This window comes from Hipposideros armiger, unplaced genomic scaffold (genome assembly GCF_001890085.2).
Source record: "Hipposideros armiger isolate ML-2016 unplaced genomic scaffold, ASM189008v1 scaffold_49, whole genome shotgun sequence".
Lineage (NCBI taxonomy): Eukaryota > Metazoa > Chordata > Mammalia > Chiroptera > Hipposideridae > Hipposideros > Hipposideros armiger.
Genome location: NW_017731399.1, coordinates 4127353 through 4143724, shown reverse-complemented (window position 1 = coordinate 4143724; position 16372 = coordinate 4127353). Strand labels below are relative to the sequence as shown.

At 46.9% G+C, this 16372-nt stretch overlaps 2 protein-coding genes across 2 annotated transcripts in view; both read right to left on the bottom strand.

Annotated features, from left to right (window-relative positions):
* LOC109381608 (60S ribosomal protein L15-like) overlaps positions 1–476 on the bottom strand; it is a 6666-nt gene extending 6190 nt beyond the window's left edge. The window contains 2 exon segments of the mRNA XM_019640437.1: positions 3–153; positions 156–476. Of these exon segments, the coding sequence (XP_019495982.1) occupies positions 3–153; positions 156–476 (472 nt within the window).
* The window catches only part of DPF3 (double PHD fingers 3), a 300997-nt gene that overhangs the window by 273311 nt on the left and 11314 nt on the right, over positions 1–16372 (bottom strand). The gene's annotated exons all lie outside the window — the stretch shown is intronic.

The following is a 16372-nucleotide window of genomic DNA, read 5'->3' as shown; positions in this document are numbered from 1 at the left end:
ACATCTCATGTGCTTTTGGGCTGGTTTGGTGATCCACTGGGTGTCATAATTCTGTCTCATAGCTTTAAGGAATGGATCAGGGAGAATAACCTCACAGAACTTACACACAGAATCTTCACCAACCCAGTAAGAACTCAGGACTCTGCGAGTCCCACCCAGCGACGTCCATCTCACTCCTCAGCAACAGACCAAAGGCTTTGAGCAAACTTTAACTGGTTAACACTGTGATGGACATAGGTGGCACCCTTAGGAATGGGGCGTTTGCAGCCATCAGAGCACCCACGAATCCAATGTATGACATAACCTTGCTTGGCCTTGTATCCCAGCCTGCGTGCTTTATGGGACCGAATGGGGCAGGGGACCCTGTGGAGTACAGAGAGCTGAAGGTACTGCCCGCAGCACACCCTGAGAAGAAAATGCATTACATCAGACTGCTTTTTCCTCCCTAGCTCCTGAATGTACTTACAAGCGCCCATCTTGGCTTACCTGATGGCTGTGGCCAGACAGAAAGGAAAGGGGTACTATTTCTTGAATTAAATCCAAATATGCTTTAAAAAATAATTTTTAAAAAATTTAAAGCTCAATGGCACACACCCAGAGATAATTCCCTGTGCCTTTGGACCAACCAGTTTGTATCCAGGTCCCAATGAGACCCCACTGGACAGTGTCCTAATCTCCTCCCTGGGTGGCTGTCCAACAAAGGCAGGCCCAACATCACCCCTGCCTATTGGACATTTCCACCTGGATGTCGCATCAGTATCTCAAGCCTACCGAGGGCAAAGCTGAGCCCACACACACCTGCTGCCCACACGGTCCTCGCCATCTCAGCAATCCCATTCTTCCACTTATTCAAGCCAAAAACCTTGGGGTCATCCATGACACCTCTCTTGTTGTCACATCCCACTTCCAATCCCTTTGCAAACCCTGTCATCTCTGTCTATAACAGGAATTCTGAATCCAGTCGCTTTGTACAACCTTTACAATTACCACCCTTGGTCCTCACTGAGCCACTGCCTCCACACTGGTCCCCTGCTTGGCCTCTGCTTCCACCATTTCATCTCAACTCAGCAGGCAGGGTGATGCTGTCAAAACTCTCCGGTGGGTTCCCAACTCCAAAGATAACCCAAGTTCTACTACTGTCCTCCTCTCTCTCTGCTCCAGCCACACTGGCCCTCTCGCTGTTCTTCGAAACATCAGGCACACTTCCGCCTCAGGACCTTGGTACTTGCGGTTTCCTCTGTCTTGGCTCTGAAATGTTACTTTCCAGGGAGGTCCTCCCCGACCACCTTATTTTAAACTGCCCTCCCCCAACACTCCCTGTTCTAGTACCCTCATAGGCTTACCACCATCTCACTTATTTACTTACTTACATTACCATCTGTCTGCCCCCATTAGACTGTAAGCTCCAGAAAGGCAAGAATTTCACCCATTTTGTTCACTGCTTTATGTTTAGCAGCCAGAATAGCTAAGTGCTCAGTAAATATTTGCTGAATTAACAAATTAATTCCAGGGCACCTGAAAATATTCTTCTCTTTCCATCATGGAGGGAAAACACTCATGGAACTCCTTTAAAAACATGTGTTAGAGCACATAGATACACACACACACACACACACACACACACACACACATTTATGTATGTTGATATTTACGTATTTCAGGCCTTTCTCAAACAAATAAGCTCTAGTGAATTTCAAGGGGGAAGGAAATCTCATTTCATTTTCACTGTTTCACTCTCCCAAGTCAGGGCCCCCCCTCCCCTCCTCTCAGGCCCAAAGCTGGAAAACATCTGCTCGCAGGAGGAGGAGCAGGAGCCACCAGACCTGAAGGCTGTTACCACCCACAAGTTTAAGGGGCAAAGAAGATGACTGAGAAAGGGAAGAGAAATTAGCACATAGATGAAAAACATATGTTTAAAAAAACCTTTCCCAGGCCATGAGTCAGCTGAGTGAAGCTGGCACCAGAGTGACAAATTAATTTCATGACCCTGTTGCTTTCATTAGGAACTATGAGACTCTTTAAAACAAAAAAAGGAGCAACTGATGTGTAGAAAAAGGGCATGTATGTCTGCCAGCATGTCTAGAGAGAAAGGTGGCAACAAAACCAGATGTTTTCCAACAGTATTTGCTTCAAATGTGCATTAAACTACCTATTGTGTGCCCAACACTGTACAAAGTGCTGGAAGCCAAGAAACATCTAAGATACGGTTCCCATTCACGAGGCGCCCTGGCAGGTGGAAGTGACTGGCACAGACACAGCTCACAGATGTCACTGTGCTGAGTGCTCCACTAGCATGAACAAAGTGCTATGGGACCCACAGAGGGGCGACTGGTTCTGCCTAGAGGAGGTTCAGGTCATGAAGGGTGAGTGGAAATTAGAAGGGTTCATCAGGCAGAGGTGTGGGGGTCAGAGGAGGAAGTCCGCACAGAGAATGTCAGAGAAGCAGAGGCCTGGAGGCAGGAAGTCCATGGTCTGGCATGATTCAGGCTCAGAGTCCATGGACAGGTGGTCAAACAGGAGGTCAATTGTGAATGTCTGGCTAGGGAGTTTGGCATCCTCCTCTGAGAAGGGCCCCCTGGTCCCTTCATGGAAGACAGATTCTTTTCCTCCCTTGTATCCCCGGGCCCTGTACACACTAGCCAAAGCTCACTCTCCAGCCCAGGGCCTTGGCACAGGGTGTTAGCCATTCCCTCTGCTTGAAATGTTGTTCCCCCCCGGCAAATATCTGCAGATGCCACTCACTCCCATCCTGCAGGGCTCTGCTCAATCATCACCTTCTCTGTGAAGACATCTCTGAACATGCCTCCACAAGAGATCAAACTCACACATGCCCCTTACCACACTTTTACTTTTCTCCATAGTATTTATACTTGTGTATTTGTCTGCTGTTCGTCTCCTCCATTAGAATATGAGTTCATGAAGTCAGGGGTTTTGCTTTTATTGGCTGTTATATCTCCAGCCCCCTCAGTGTGTGGCACATAGTAGGAGCTCAATAAATATTTGATGAATGAATAAAAAGCACCTGTAACACTTGAATGATTTTGGTTGTTTATATCTGACCCCACCCACAAGATTGAAAATTGATATGAAGGCAAAGACTGTGCCCTCAGTCCTATACCCCAGCACCTCACACAGTGCTGCATAGGGCTGGCCCTCAGAAAATAGTGGATGGATAGATGGATGGATGGATTCTATAATCAGTAGGAGCTGTTGAAAGTATAAAGAAACTGAACTATGCAAAGCTCTCCCTGTGGGGAGGGATAGCCTGACATGGGGAGACAGGAAAGACGTTGGTAAGTCAACTAGGAATCTCCTGCCAGTGTTCCCATTAGCGCTCATGTTGCATGAATGAGAGATAAATGGAAGAGGGGACAGAGTCCAGAGACATTGCCAAGGTTAAGTCAATAGTACTAAGTATATGTGGGGGTGAGGAGAGAGGGGAGCCAAAGATGACCCTGAGATTTTGCTTAAATCAGAGTGAATCCTGAGAAGAACAAACAGCTTTAGAGGAAGAAGAGTTCATTTTGGATATAAGTTTGACGGGGCACATCCAGGTGGGGTGGAGTAGGCAGTAGGATAGTCAGGGAGAGAGAGGAAGATCAAATCATGGGATACTGAATCATGGCTGAAGCCACGGGCATTCACGCATTCATCTCTACTTCTGAGCAACTTCCATGTCCCGGGCGCTTACGAAGTGCTGGGGACTGGATGTTGCAGTACCCAACGCAGGCAAGGTCTGTGCTTCCATGAAACTTACATTCCAAGGGGAAAGCCAGACAAAAGACAGGTGAATAAATACATAACGATAATTTCTGATGGCTGTATGCACTGTGGGGGAAAAAATACACAAGAGTGATGTGAGAGTCATACACGGACAGTATTAGATGGAGTGGGCAGGGGCGGGGCCTCTGAAGAAGCGGCATCTGCCCTGATGGGTCAGAGGGCAGGAATGACAGAGAAGTTATGTGTTTCACGGCTTTGATTTTTCTTGAATAAGTTTGGGGTGAAATCATGTATGGAGAGGGAGAGGATGGAGAGGGTTTTCAGGTAAATGGAAAAATACTGGAATAACTGCAATGGGGAGAAACGAAAAGGGGGTGAGAAAAGAGTCAACGATGGGGCACCGAGGACCTAGCTGAGGGCAGAAACCATAAATGTGCAGAGGAGCCTATCAACACAGAGCATATTCTATTTTACAAATGTTATATAATAATGAAGCTTTATGTCCCTGCAGCTATATTGAGAACAACGCTAATACCCTAGTAACGATCTGGAATCTCTACCCCTACTTGGTATGAGGTGGGTTGGCTGGAGTGTTTATTTGATTTTAATTAAGTTTGATGGGCTGTGAGGATTTTCATTACTTGGTTTAGCCGGGCACGTTCCCACCGCCACTCCCTCCTATAGACCCCAGTGGCTTCAGTCTGTGTTCCTGCCACAGCCTCCTCACTCAAGCCATCCTGCCAATTGATCACCGTCAATGTCCATCCTGTCATACCTTAAATAATTCCTCAACACCTCCATGATCAGCGCCAAGCTTTTCACACAGGTGTTTATAACCAGGTCCTCCTTACCTGTCCAGCCTTATCTCTCCCAGCCACCCAGTCTGGTTGATATTCACACTGTTCATTTTTGCACCCAAGTTCATTTACATGGGCACACACCTGAGGGTCTTGGGCAAGTTGCTTAAACTCTTTGAAGTTTTCTCATCTGTAAAACAGTTAATATACCTGCTCCCTAGGAGGGGTAAATGAGTTGTGTGTAAAACACACAGCCCAGGGCTGCCAAGCAGAGAGTAGGCAGGCGTTCAGGAGTTGGTGGCTGGAACAAGGGTGACCAATACTGTAAAAGCTGCTGTGTGATGATGCAGCTATTACAGCATCCAGCACATGGCCGCGTGGACACAGAAGACGTTGGGGACACGGCCGTTAATATTGTTACTACATTCTGTTTTGTGATTCATCTCTTGATTTCTACTGCACTCTTCTTTAGGCTTATCTGAAAAAATCAACTTACACTTTTCCACTTATATGACTATTCAACATATGTCTTGTCCCTCAGCTAGACAGAAAGTTCCTGGAGAACAGATATTGTATCCTCTGCTTCTTAGTATCCCCCTTTGTGTGAAGTCACAGAGCCTTCCACTTCAGGAAGTGCTAAATAATTCCTGGGTGATTCGTCGGGCTGAGAGATTGGTTCCCCTCTGAAAGGGAAGGCTTCTGTCTCCTCAGCCTCCCAACTTCTGCCCACCCATCAAGGCCTCCTCCAGCTCGTCCACGCAGCTGGCCAGTGAAACTGGTTTCTCCCTTCCCTGAAAATCTATAGCACTCACTAATTTGTCATATTTTGCCTAAAATTCTACGACTTCTAGAATTTCAGGGCATGCAAAGAAATGGAGTACGTGGCCCACCTTTCTTCTAACCGGTACTCATCTCACAGGTGTATTCTTTTTTAGCCCGACAAGGAGACCTCCCGGCTATACCCAGGGTCTTTGTCACAAGGAGGAAGCAAAGGCGGAGGTGGCCAAATACCATCATGTGAACCACAGGGGTTCTGTCTACCAGAGCAAAAATGCCGAGACCCTCTGTGGTGCATAAGGAAGACAGGGCTGGAAGACCTGGAGTCCAGGTCCAGTTCTGCCCCTTATTGTGTGAGGCCTGAAGGTTATCCCCAGATGTGCCTGAGCCTGTGTTGTCATGTCTAGACAGTGAGGGAGACCACCAGTGGTCTCCAAGGTATTTCCTAGATCTACAATTCCAAGCTCTGCCTATGAGCTGTATACTGTTGAGGGACAAATTTGAGTCAAAAGAGCTTTCTCCCTCTCTGGACATTAGCTGGTAGGAGTACTTTGAAAGCTTCCCTGTTCCTGCTACCCATTCTCCTATCTGGTATTTCATTCAATGGACGTAAAAATGAGAGTATCACAGGGCAAAATCTGAACAACTGAAACGCTGTCTGCCCGCATTGTGACTGCTGAAGCTGGGTGATGGATACATGGAGGTTCTTTATACTATTCTGTCTACTTTTGTATAGGTTCGATATCTTCCATACTAAATAGTTATGATAATAATTACAATAAACCCACTTGATTCCACCTTTTCATGTAGTAACTGGATACTCACTTTCTAGATGGATCTCATGGGCCCCAAAAAAGGTACTGAATCTTTTTTTAAAGGGAACTACATCTGGAAATTGTAAGAAATCAATACTTTTTCATCTTGCCCCCTGGATAATAGAGGTGTGAAGGAAGAAAGTCAACGTGGAGTGCTTGGAGACCGACGTCCAGTTTTAAGCCCCCGCCTCCCAACAACACCATCATTTTGTAACTGTGTCAACCAGGGCACAGAAGTTACCAGAGCCTTGTCTCCTCACGTGCATTACTGTGAGGCTGAAAGAAGGCCATCTGTACTTCGAAAGCACTTGGTACCTACTTTACCCATACACACACACATTTAAAGCATCATTACATTTGTTGGTGTCTGTGCAGTGCTGGATGAACAGTGGTCTCAAGCTTCAGCAGGCATAAGAATCAGATTGCATGGCCTCACCCCTGAGATTGAGATTCTGATTCAGCAGGTCGAGGGGAAAACCCAGGAATCTACCTTTTCATCAGCCACAGAGGTGCCCCTCGCGTAGGTAGTCCTCAGGCCACACCTTGAGAAGCCCAAAGTCACGTTGGAGTGAGCAGCAGGGACAACAGAGGGAGGCAAACTGCTCCAGACTGTACTTGAGAGGAAAACCAATCTCTTCACAGTATCAAAAACTTCCAAGGATGGGGGCGGGGTGTCAGTTTCTTTCAACTACCAAATGGGACTGGGAATGATAGGAAGGAGGGAAGCAGTTAAAGGGAAAGCTCTGTTCTCACAGCCTGTGCAGCTAATGCCTGGTTCTTCATGCACATGCTCAGATCTCATTTTTATTTTCTAAACTTAACCCAGAAGAGCCTCCTCAGAACTCACTTATTGGGTCCTTCCCAGGCCCTATCACTACGTCTCCCTGTAACCAGGGGGAAATTTTTAGAATGTGCATTGGATCAAGTCACTTCCTAACTTAAACCCTTCCATGGCTCTTAGGAGAAAGTATACAGTCTTAAAATATACACCAAGGGTCTGCATGTTTGAGCCCCTCCTGACCTTTTTACCACACTTTCCCTTTATCTCTGGCATTCCAGCTACAACTGCCTTCCTTGGCTTCTCCATCGTGTCACAGGACCTTTGCATGTGCTGTTCCCTCTGCCTGAGTTGAAATGTTTCCTCTTCAAGGAAAGTTTCCCTTAACAAGCAAGACTAGAACAGTTCCTCCTGTTATACTCTCTTATATCTTCCTGGACCTTCCAACATAACACAGATCCAACTTTTACTTATATTTTTATAAGTAAATATAAGTAAATGGTTAATGTCTGTCTCCCCAACTGGCCTATAAGCTCCATAAAAATAGGGTCCATGTTGGTTTTGCTCACCATTGTATACCCACTGTATACACAGTAGCTGGTACATTGTACATGCTCAACCAATAGAAGATAAATGTCAAGTGCTCCATAGTCTGGAAAGACGTGTGAACGCAGAAGGGAAATGAGAAACAAGTGAGAGAAGTTCATGAGGCCAATGACAGGGCACAGTGAGGTGGCACACTTTCTCCTGAACTTGGGCACCTGGGAATCTTCTCCATTATCACAGGTTGGTGGTCACTGGACACCATAAGAGCCGAGACTCTCTTAAATAAGAGCACCTGTCCAAGGCTGTCCCCAGAGGACAATGAGAATGTGACTTACCCCTTGGAGAATGTGGGGGCTGAGAAAGAAGGCCAGAAGAGATTGTGTGCCAACCTCCTCAATGCCCTTCCTGTTATCTCTCTGAAAATGTAGCTTTGTCCCTTATTATCAGAACTCGGAGAGAGCAGGGAGGAGAAGGTCACAGACAGAAATGATCTTCCTCCCTCCTATCTGGAGCCACAGAAACAGGCGAGCTCAGGTTATCTTTGTGTTTGCTTCTTTTCCCCACAGATGAGTGGGGGGTAGGGCGGGTGGGAAGACTGAGAACAGTCAATTCAGAAAACAGGATTTTCTGCTTGGTCACCAGACACATTCCCATTCAAGGGATGCAAAACAAGCTGAAGTTTAGGTTCTCTGACTAGGCTATCGAGTCCCATCAATTACACCACGTGGAAAAACTTTGAACAGTTAAAAATAACATAGGGGTCTGGTGTTTGGAAGATACGGAGCTTGGAATGCCAGTTTGTCAAGCACAGATCAGTGCCTACCAAAAGTGTGTGCTGGGAAGGTGTGTACACAACACCGGCCAGGACAGGAGTGCAGCGGAGGAGCAAGGGGTCCACAGCCCTCCGTGTGTCAGACCAACTCGCAGCTCCTACCCACCTTGGTCTGAAGGACTTGGAAGCCCTGCTCTAGCTGTGCAAAGGGCAGTCCTCATCCCGGCAGGAAGCACTCTCCTCCTTGGAGGAGGAGGCGGCAGTGAACAGAAGTGTGAGCCAGGAGTTCAGTCACACCACAGACTCAGCCCATCTCCCTGTGCTGTGTTTCTGCCTCTGTGAAATTCTCGTTTTTTCTCAAGACCTGCAATCAGCACTGATTGAGTAGCACATAATAATCTGAACTGGACAAAGTGTCCCATAGATAAATCTTTCTCAAAGTCTCTTCTAGCAGATTTGTTCTAAGAGTAAAAAAATAAATTAATAATAATAATGCCATATGGTTCTAGAACATCTTTCTTCTAGGAAAATCAGAGCTTCTCCTACTTATTATCTCATTTTCCTAAGCCAATGTGGGAAAGAAAAACAGCTAGTATATCTTTCCATTTTACAGATGGAAAAACAGGGTCATTGCGAACATCTATTAAGAGGGTAATATGTGCCAACTCTTCTAAGCACTTTACATATATTAACTCACTTAACCCTCCAACAACCCTCTAAAGGCAGAAACTATCATTCTCACTTTAAGAGGAGGAAACTGAGGCACAAGGGCTTAGAAATCCTGCCCATGGTCATGGGGCTTGGATTTGAACCCAGACTCTCCAACTCCAGAGCCAGCACCTATGTTAGGTAGGCCACACGGCCCTGCTTGCCACACTCTCTAGGACAGAGGGTTTGAACTTTCAAAGAGTGTAAGACTCGAAGCGATCCCAAAGACTGGTGTGATGTCCGGTCTCCCCCAAAAGTTGGCTCCCTGGGCCCCTCGGCCTTGCTATGGGAGGAAGTAGGCAACATATAGGTAGAGAGCTTGAATGGGTAACAGGGGTGCCTGTGTGCCTGGGTGGGAGTGGGGAAGCACTATCTTCAGAATGAACCACCTCAGACCCCCCAGGAGAAAACTGTGACTTAGAGACCTGTGGCCTCAGTCCCCTGATGTGAACCATGAAACTCATCCTCGGAGCACCAGACTCAGCTGAGCTACTGGGGTGAGCATTCATGTTTTCCTCCCTAGACTGGATTCGTATATTTTTACTTATACCATTTATGGGTTGGTGGCGGTGGTGGTGGTGGTGGTGGTGGTGTTTTAAAGAAAAGTGGTGGTGACTGAAGCACTGAAAGGGAAAAAGGCCTTTATTTAGATCCAGCACTTAGACAGGCTTTTAACCCCACAATCTTGCCCCACTTAGCAAATCTGCTCCTGTCCTGTGCCTGATAAGAAGGAAGGTTCACACCATAGCTGGCCCCCCAGTGTATCTCCCTGTCCCTCCCACCTGGCTTTCCTTCCCCCAGAAAGGAAGGGGGTGCTCTAAGAAAGGACTCAAATGCTTCTCAAATCTTTGTTCACTTTCCATTTACACTTGAACTTCCCCATCCTTACCCTCCACCACTCCCTGAGCCTGGCCAGATCCCACCATCCTTCCCAACTCAGCTCAGAGCCGCCTCCTCCCTGAAACCTTCTCTGACATCCCAACCATGGGACCTGCTTTCTCTCTTCCTATTTCACAGACCCTCAGGGGCTGGACTGCGATTTAGTGCCTGGTTATTCCTTCCCTAACCTCACGCACTCGTTTTTCTCATCCATTTGCTGTGTGCATTCTTGGCCCTTTTCCCCCTTCGCTCTCCCCACCACTCCCACATTCACAAGGTTGAGTGTGCCCTCCTGGGGACACAGTGGAACGCTCTACCTTCCTTTTGTGCCCCTTTGGTGCTCCTTGATCAAGGTGTGCTGCACGCTGGGGAAGCAGAGTGATGTCGGTGGGGCACGGATGAAAGCACAAGAGGTCAGAAGGAGACCTAGGCTAGAGCTGTAAACCTTGATATTAAGCATTAAGTGCATTATTCCTCCGTCGAGGGCTCAGAGAACACTGGAGAGGCTTAGATCTCAGTCAAGAAACGAAATAAGAAGCAGAATGCAAAAGAAAAATGAAAGGGTAACCAGCAGGCTTTTCCTTCCTGGGGATTTGAAAAGCTACAATAGAGCCTCGAGGAGTGATGCCAGGAAGCTGGACTGCCCGAGGCTGCCAGCTCTGGGGCTTGGAGAAAGGTGGGGACATTTCAGAGCTTTTACACTGTCCACTCCAGTTCATCTGGGTCACAAAGGAGACAGAAACTCCAGGCAATACTGGGCAATAATAAATGTTGTTCCATCCATCAGAACTTCTTTTGTTCTGTATTTCTCAGGAACCGAACACATTCCCAGCAGGTAATGGGTGAGAACAAATGATCGCCAGAAGAGGAACCTTACTGGGTCCTCTCAGTTTGGCAGATCATCCAATAAAAAAACAAGAGTCCTATTGCTCCAAGGATAGCAAGAACTAGCTCTGTCTCAGAAAGGTTCCTACATTCAGACTCACAAGCCAGTCAGGCTCCATCCCACCACCACCCCACCAAGATGACTGGGATCTCCGGCTCCTGACATGGCGAACAATGCCCCCTGGCGTGTTTGGGACCCGGGAACTATGGGAACTTTCCACATTTCATAGAACTCTACAGATCAGTGTTCATCTCAGCTACCCTGTGCATAACTGACCTAAAATTGAATGATCCAAACCTGTTCCCTATCCCCCAGAGATGTGTGTAATTAGATAAAATGAGGACAGAATATGTATAAGTATCTGTTATACTGGGATGGCTGCCCAGAAAGGAAATGAGCACCAGCAACCGGACGGCCCCTTGTGTATACCCTCTGTACTGAAGGGCTACACACCAGGACCGAGGGACAGTTACCTTCAAGAGTTAAGTGCTAGCACAGTATGAACTTTCTGAGTTGACAACATTTTTGTACAATTCTGCCCCTACAGCCCATATTTCATGTACCATCAGCATTTTCTCTGGCTTTCTGCATTGAAGGATATCTAGCAGATGAGAATCTGAATTAAAACTTGACTTGGGGGGCCAGCCGAGTGGCGCATTGGTTAAGAGCTGGCTTGGGATGCCAGAAGGCACCAGTTCGGATCCCACATATGAGGGCCAGTAACACTGCCCTTTACAGCTAAGATGCTGAACAACAGCTCAACCTGGAGCTGGGCTGCTGTGAGTCGCCGGCGACGGCGTAGGCTGCAGCCCCTGCTGCAGTGGGTTGCCATGGGCTACCGTGTGTAGCCAGCAGCCAGCGTGAGCGGCCAGCAGCCACAGTGAGCGGCCGTCCAGAAGCCGGCGACTGATCTGCCTCGCCCGGGAAGAGTGCAATGATGGTGCCAACTTGGGCCAGTGAAGCAACGTCCTCCACAACTAGACTGAAGAACAAAAGGACAGCCACTTGTCTGTTCCATTTCCCCCAATTCCCCAGCGCTGTTCCCATCCCCCAACTCCCCAATAAAAAAATCTTTAAAAAAAAACTTGACTTGGGTAGCCCGACTCCACCTCAGTCTTCACCTTCCTCCTGACCAGAACCAGGTCTCTCCAGGTGGTACCTTCTTCCACATAGCCCCACCACTGAATGATCTGAAGGGTGGAAAAGCAGTTAGAGGACATAGCAAAGTTACAATTATAGGTATTTTTATCTCTCTCAATATGAGGAATAAAAGCGCTCACACGATCCCCAGGACATCATTTTTTGTTTCATTGTCAAGTGAATTTATCTGCATTGAACGTGGTTGGGACACTGAGTCACAGGGAAAGTTATATCTACCTAGGCATTGGGACTATGAAAGTATACAAAAGGCAATGTCCCAAAGGGTATGTATCTGAAAACAGTGACTGGGCTACAGTTACCTCCAAACTCAACAGGACGGGCAGTGGGCTCTCACCGATCCCAGCCTTGGGCTATACCTATGTATTATTCTCACCTTCTGGTCTCCTCCATCTTAAAACCCATACACGTCCTCAGGTATAAATAAGGCTAAAGGAAATCACACACATAGCTGGGCACATAGTAGGCGCTTAATAAAAATATGGTTAATTTATCAGTGGCAGGTTTTTTTCACAAGCCCTAAGTTACTTAGTCCCTGAAAAAGAACAAAGTGGAAATACTTGTCTTTATTTCCCAAGACCAAAGAGGGGGAAATCCACGCTTTCTGAATCTACAAGGGTGTGGTAAAGAAACAAGGGGCTAGAATAAATAAAGCTGACATTTGTCACAGCTGAACATGCTACATGCAAGTAAGGCCAAGCTTGTGCCTGGGTTCCCAACCCTGAAACTGAAGAATTTGAGAAAAGGAATTCTGATGTCTTTTCCAAACTCCTTCCGTCGAGGGAGAGAATGAGAAACATGTCAATTCTAAAGGGCTGGAAGCAAATTAGGTGGGAAAAGCACTGTTTGCCTAGTGGCTTCATTTGCTCGGTTATTCCACCCGTATTTATTAGATAGTGCCTGCTATGCTGGATCCTGGGGCTAGAAAGGCACCGGCAGTCACCGGCCCTGTCTGTCTTTCAGGGCCTGACATTCTAACTAACCAGAGTGAAGTATTTCAGTGGCCGAGAGAGAAGAATATGCTTAGGACTATGGGATCAAGAACAGGTGTGGCCAGTTCTACCCAAGGGTCAGCAAGGGCCGGCCTCACTGGGAAAGAGAGGACTTCGAAGTATCTGGAAGATGAGCAGGTGGATGCTCATCAAGCGTACCTGGGGCAGACCTAAAGAAGCTGCCAGCCCTTTGGTGAGACTATAGGGGGAGTGTGAGGGGCTACAGAAGCAGACCCTGAGGATAACAAGTTCACCTATATCTCTCATTCTGAACTTCTTAACCTGGAGCCCATGGACCTCTAGGGCATCCACTGGTGGGCTCCTCAAGGTCTGTGAGCCCCATAAAACTGTATCTGTAGATGTTCACACATATGTGCATTTTTTTTCTGGGGAGACAGTCCACAACTTTCACAGGATTCTCAAAAGGGTCTGCAATTGCCAAGGAAAATGAAGAAGCCACACTCAGTAGGACACCTAAAAGCCTGAACACAAGACTGTGGTGTGGAAGCCATGGTTTTCCATCTCTGCAATCCACATACAAGCTTAGGACCTCACATAGCATAGGTTTCCAGGACTGACAGAGCTAAAGGGATGAGTGCAAGGACATGTACTCCAATCACCCTTTTCATCACCAAAATAAACATTTGTATGACTGACTGTGTGCCAGGCACTGGGCTAGACTTTAAAAACCAATACTTCTTTCCATAAAGACACAGGAAAGGGCTGGCCAACTGGCTCATTGGTTAAGAGTTGGCTTGGGAGCCGGCCGAGTGGCGCATTGGTTAAGAACTGGCTTGGGACACCAGCTCTGAGCAACAGGGCCCTGGTTTAGATCCCACATGAGGGCCAGTGACGCTGTGCCTTCTACAGCTAAGATAGTGAACAACAGCTCGACCTGAAGCTGGGTTGCTGTGAGTCACCAGCGACAGCGTAGGCTGTAGCCCCTGCTGCAGTGAGCTGCCGTGAGCTACTGTGAGTGGCTGTTTAATGACCAACGAGCGACTGCCTCACCTGGGAAGAGCGCAATGATCACAATACCAACATGGGCCAGTGAAGCAACGTCCTCTACAACTAGACTGAAGAACAAAAGAACAGCAACTTGTCTGTTCTCCTTCCCCGATTCCCCAATGCTGTTCCCTCCCCTAATTCCCCAATAAAATCTTAAAAAAAAAAAAAAAGACACAGGAAAGAATGTCTTCTCAAACTCCTGTTCCCAGAAACTGGATTGCAGAGCCAAGTCCCTAAATGTAGATACAAGTCACCCAGAGTAATTCACTGCGATCCCCAGATAGGGCTCAAACTTTAGTTGGCAGTTGCCTAGCAACGGATAACCCTAAAGATATATCACCAAACTGAGATGCCAAAAGAGAGGGCATTTTGTGGACAAGCCAGTTGGAAAAGTAGCCCCCACACAAGTCTGTCTGCCAGACCACTCTGGGACTATTGCGGGAAGGAGCAGACTTTGCAGCCAAAAGGAGGCTGGAAAAGGAAGCCGGGAAGGTGTGCAGGTGGTGGTGTGTTTTCCCTCACTGGGGAGTAGGCACAGAGATGGGGAACAGAGGGCTGGAGAAGGCAGCCAGTGCCTCCGCACGTCCTCGCTCAGCTTGTACAGTAAAACCTTGAATTGCGAGTGTTACGCAAGACAAGCAAACATTTCTAATACATTTTCACGTGGTCAATGAGCGATGTCTTGCAAATACAAGTAGTTTGTTTCTGGAACAAATTATGCTCGCAAACCAAGGTATTACTGTATCTATAATTACTCTTCTAAGCAGTTGCTCAGCAGATCGCAGCCACATCTAAACATACATAAAGTGGTACAAACACTTGACTGCACCTACATCCAGACCTGCCCTAAAGTCATCATTCTGCAGCAGTTCCATGGAACTATGTCAGGGTGGGACGGGCAAGACGGCAGACCTCAAACTACCGCTAATGGGGAACCCAGGTAGCAGTTTTTGTCCAACCCTCCAGGGCAGCTCCCTCCCTTACAGAAGCATCAAGCAGAAGAGGAGCAAAAAAATCTCCCTTTCTAAAATTCCAAATTGTTTTTGGTTTTTTTGTTGTTGTTTTTTAATGAAAAGCTCAGAAACTCCTTCAGGTGAGACTAGGATTACTAAAGTGAAGGTCCTAATCCAAACCATTGCACAGGCCAACACTGGGCGCCTGTCCCCGTGCAGGTGGTAGAAAGCTTGGGAAGATGGGGCCTTCTTTAGAATCCATCATCATCCCTTCTCCAGAAAGGTCTTGGGGGCTGGTGAAAGGGACAAATAAATATATCAGTCTGGAAGAGATTCAGGAAGAACAAATGCAGAAGTCAAACAACAACAAATAAGGCGAGATAAATCCAGATAAAATATTAAAATCATTAAAGGGCTGCTGCTCCCTGAAGATTGGGAAAAATGAAGAGAGTTAATTAAAAGCAATCTCCATGCACTGCTGAGCCAGCCGGCCCTGATAAATCAACAGCTGGGGCGGCTGTGGAGGGCAGTCAGGGGCTGGGGGGGGGGGCTGGCCAAGGAGGGGCGGCTGTCACATAGATGGCAGTGACATCGAATTGAACACAGTGACTTAAGTTTCCTGTTTCATTAAATATTTTATGACACTGAATAAAGTTGTTCTTCCGAGGGGGAGAAAATGATCGGTGAACAAAGACAGAGGAAGATAAGGATAAACAGGTATTGTTTGATTCAAAACATAATTGGTTGGGACTGTGGTGTCTGCATCTCTGATCTTACCCCAAATGCAGAGGTTTTCGGGGGGGGGGGGGGGATGTTTTGTGGTCGTGGTGGTTTTTTCCCCTCTCTCTACCTGATCTGCACAGGTAGGTGCATCTTCTCAAATCTCTTTACAAAACCCTGAGCGATGTTTGTTTTGGGGGCTGCAGGAAGCAGTGCAAAGTCCAGGAAAGAAACAAGAGATAGAAAAGACCAAAATTCTTATTGCTAGCCCAAGCTAGACTTGGAACACAAAATTAAAAGGTCAGCAGAAATGGTGGGAACTTTTTTTTGTTCTTTCTTTCTTTCTCTATTCCTTTACACATTTTTTCTGCAGTCAGGTAAAGTTTTTGTTTTTTTCATTTTAAACAAGAAATAGTTCAGAATTTTGGGGCTCAATCTAAATAAAAACCCAGCAATTTCAGAAGTGTTATAAGAACAGCCCTTTTCTAGTCTAAGAGAACCCTCTAGTTCTTCCTTGATGGAAATATAATCAAGAGAAATGATTGGGGGAAAGTGTTTTTTTTCTCCTCCATAGAATTGGGATTGGAAGGGGAGTGTGTGCATGGGGAAACATAAGGAATTATGCATTTGGATATGCATTTTAATTAGGTGGACAGAAGCAGCCGCCTGTTAATTTTTCTTGCTTGTTTCCACTTAGCATTCATCACAGGCAGAACCACCATAGAGCGCTCCCATGATAATAGATGGTTCTGCATTGGCTAAGTCCTCAGGGAAAATAATTAGCAGGAGAGAATATATTCTCTCCACTCCCACTACCCCATCCACCATGCCCTCCCCCATCCCCAGCACCACATTGCCTC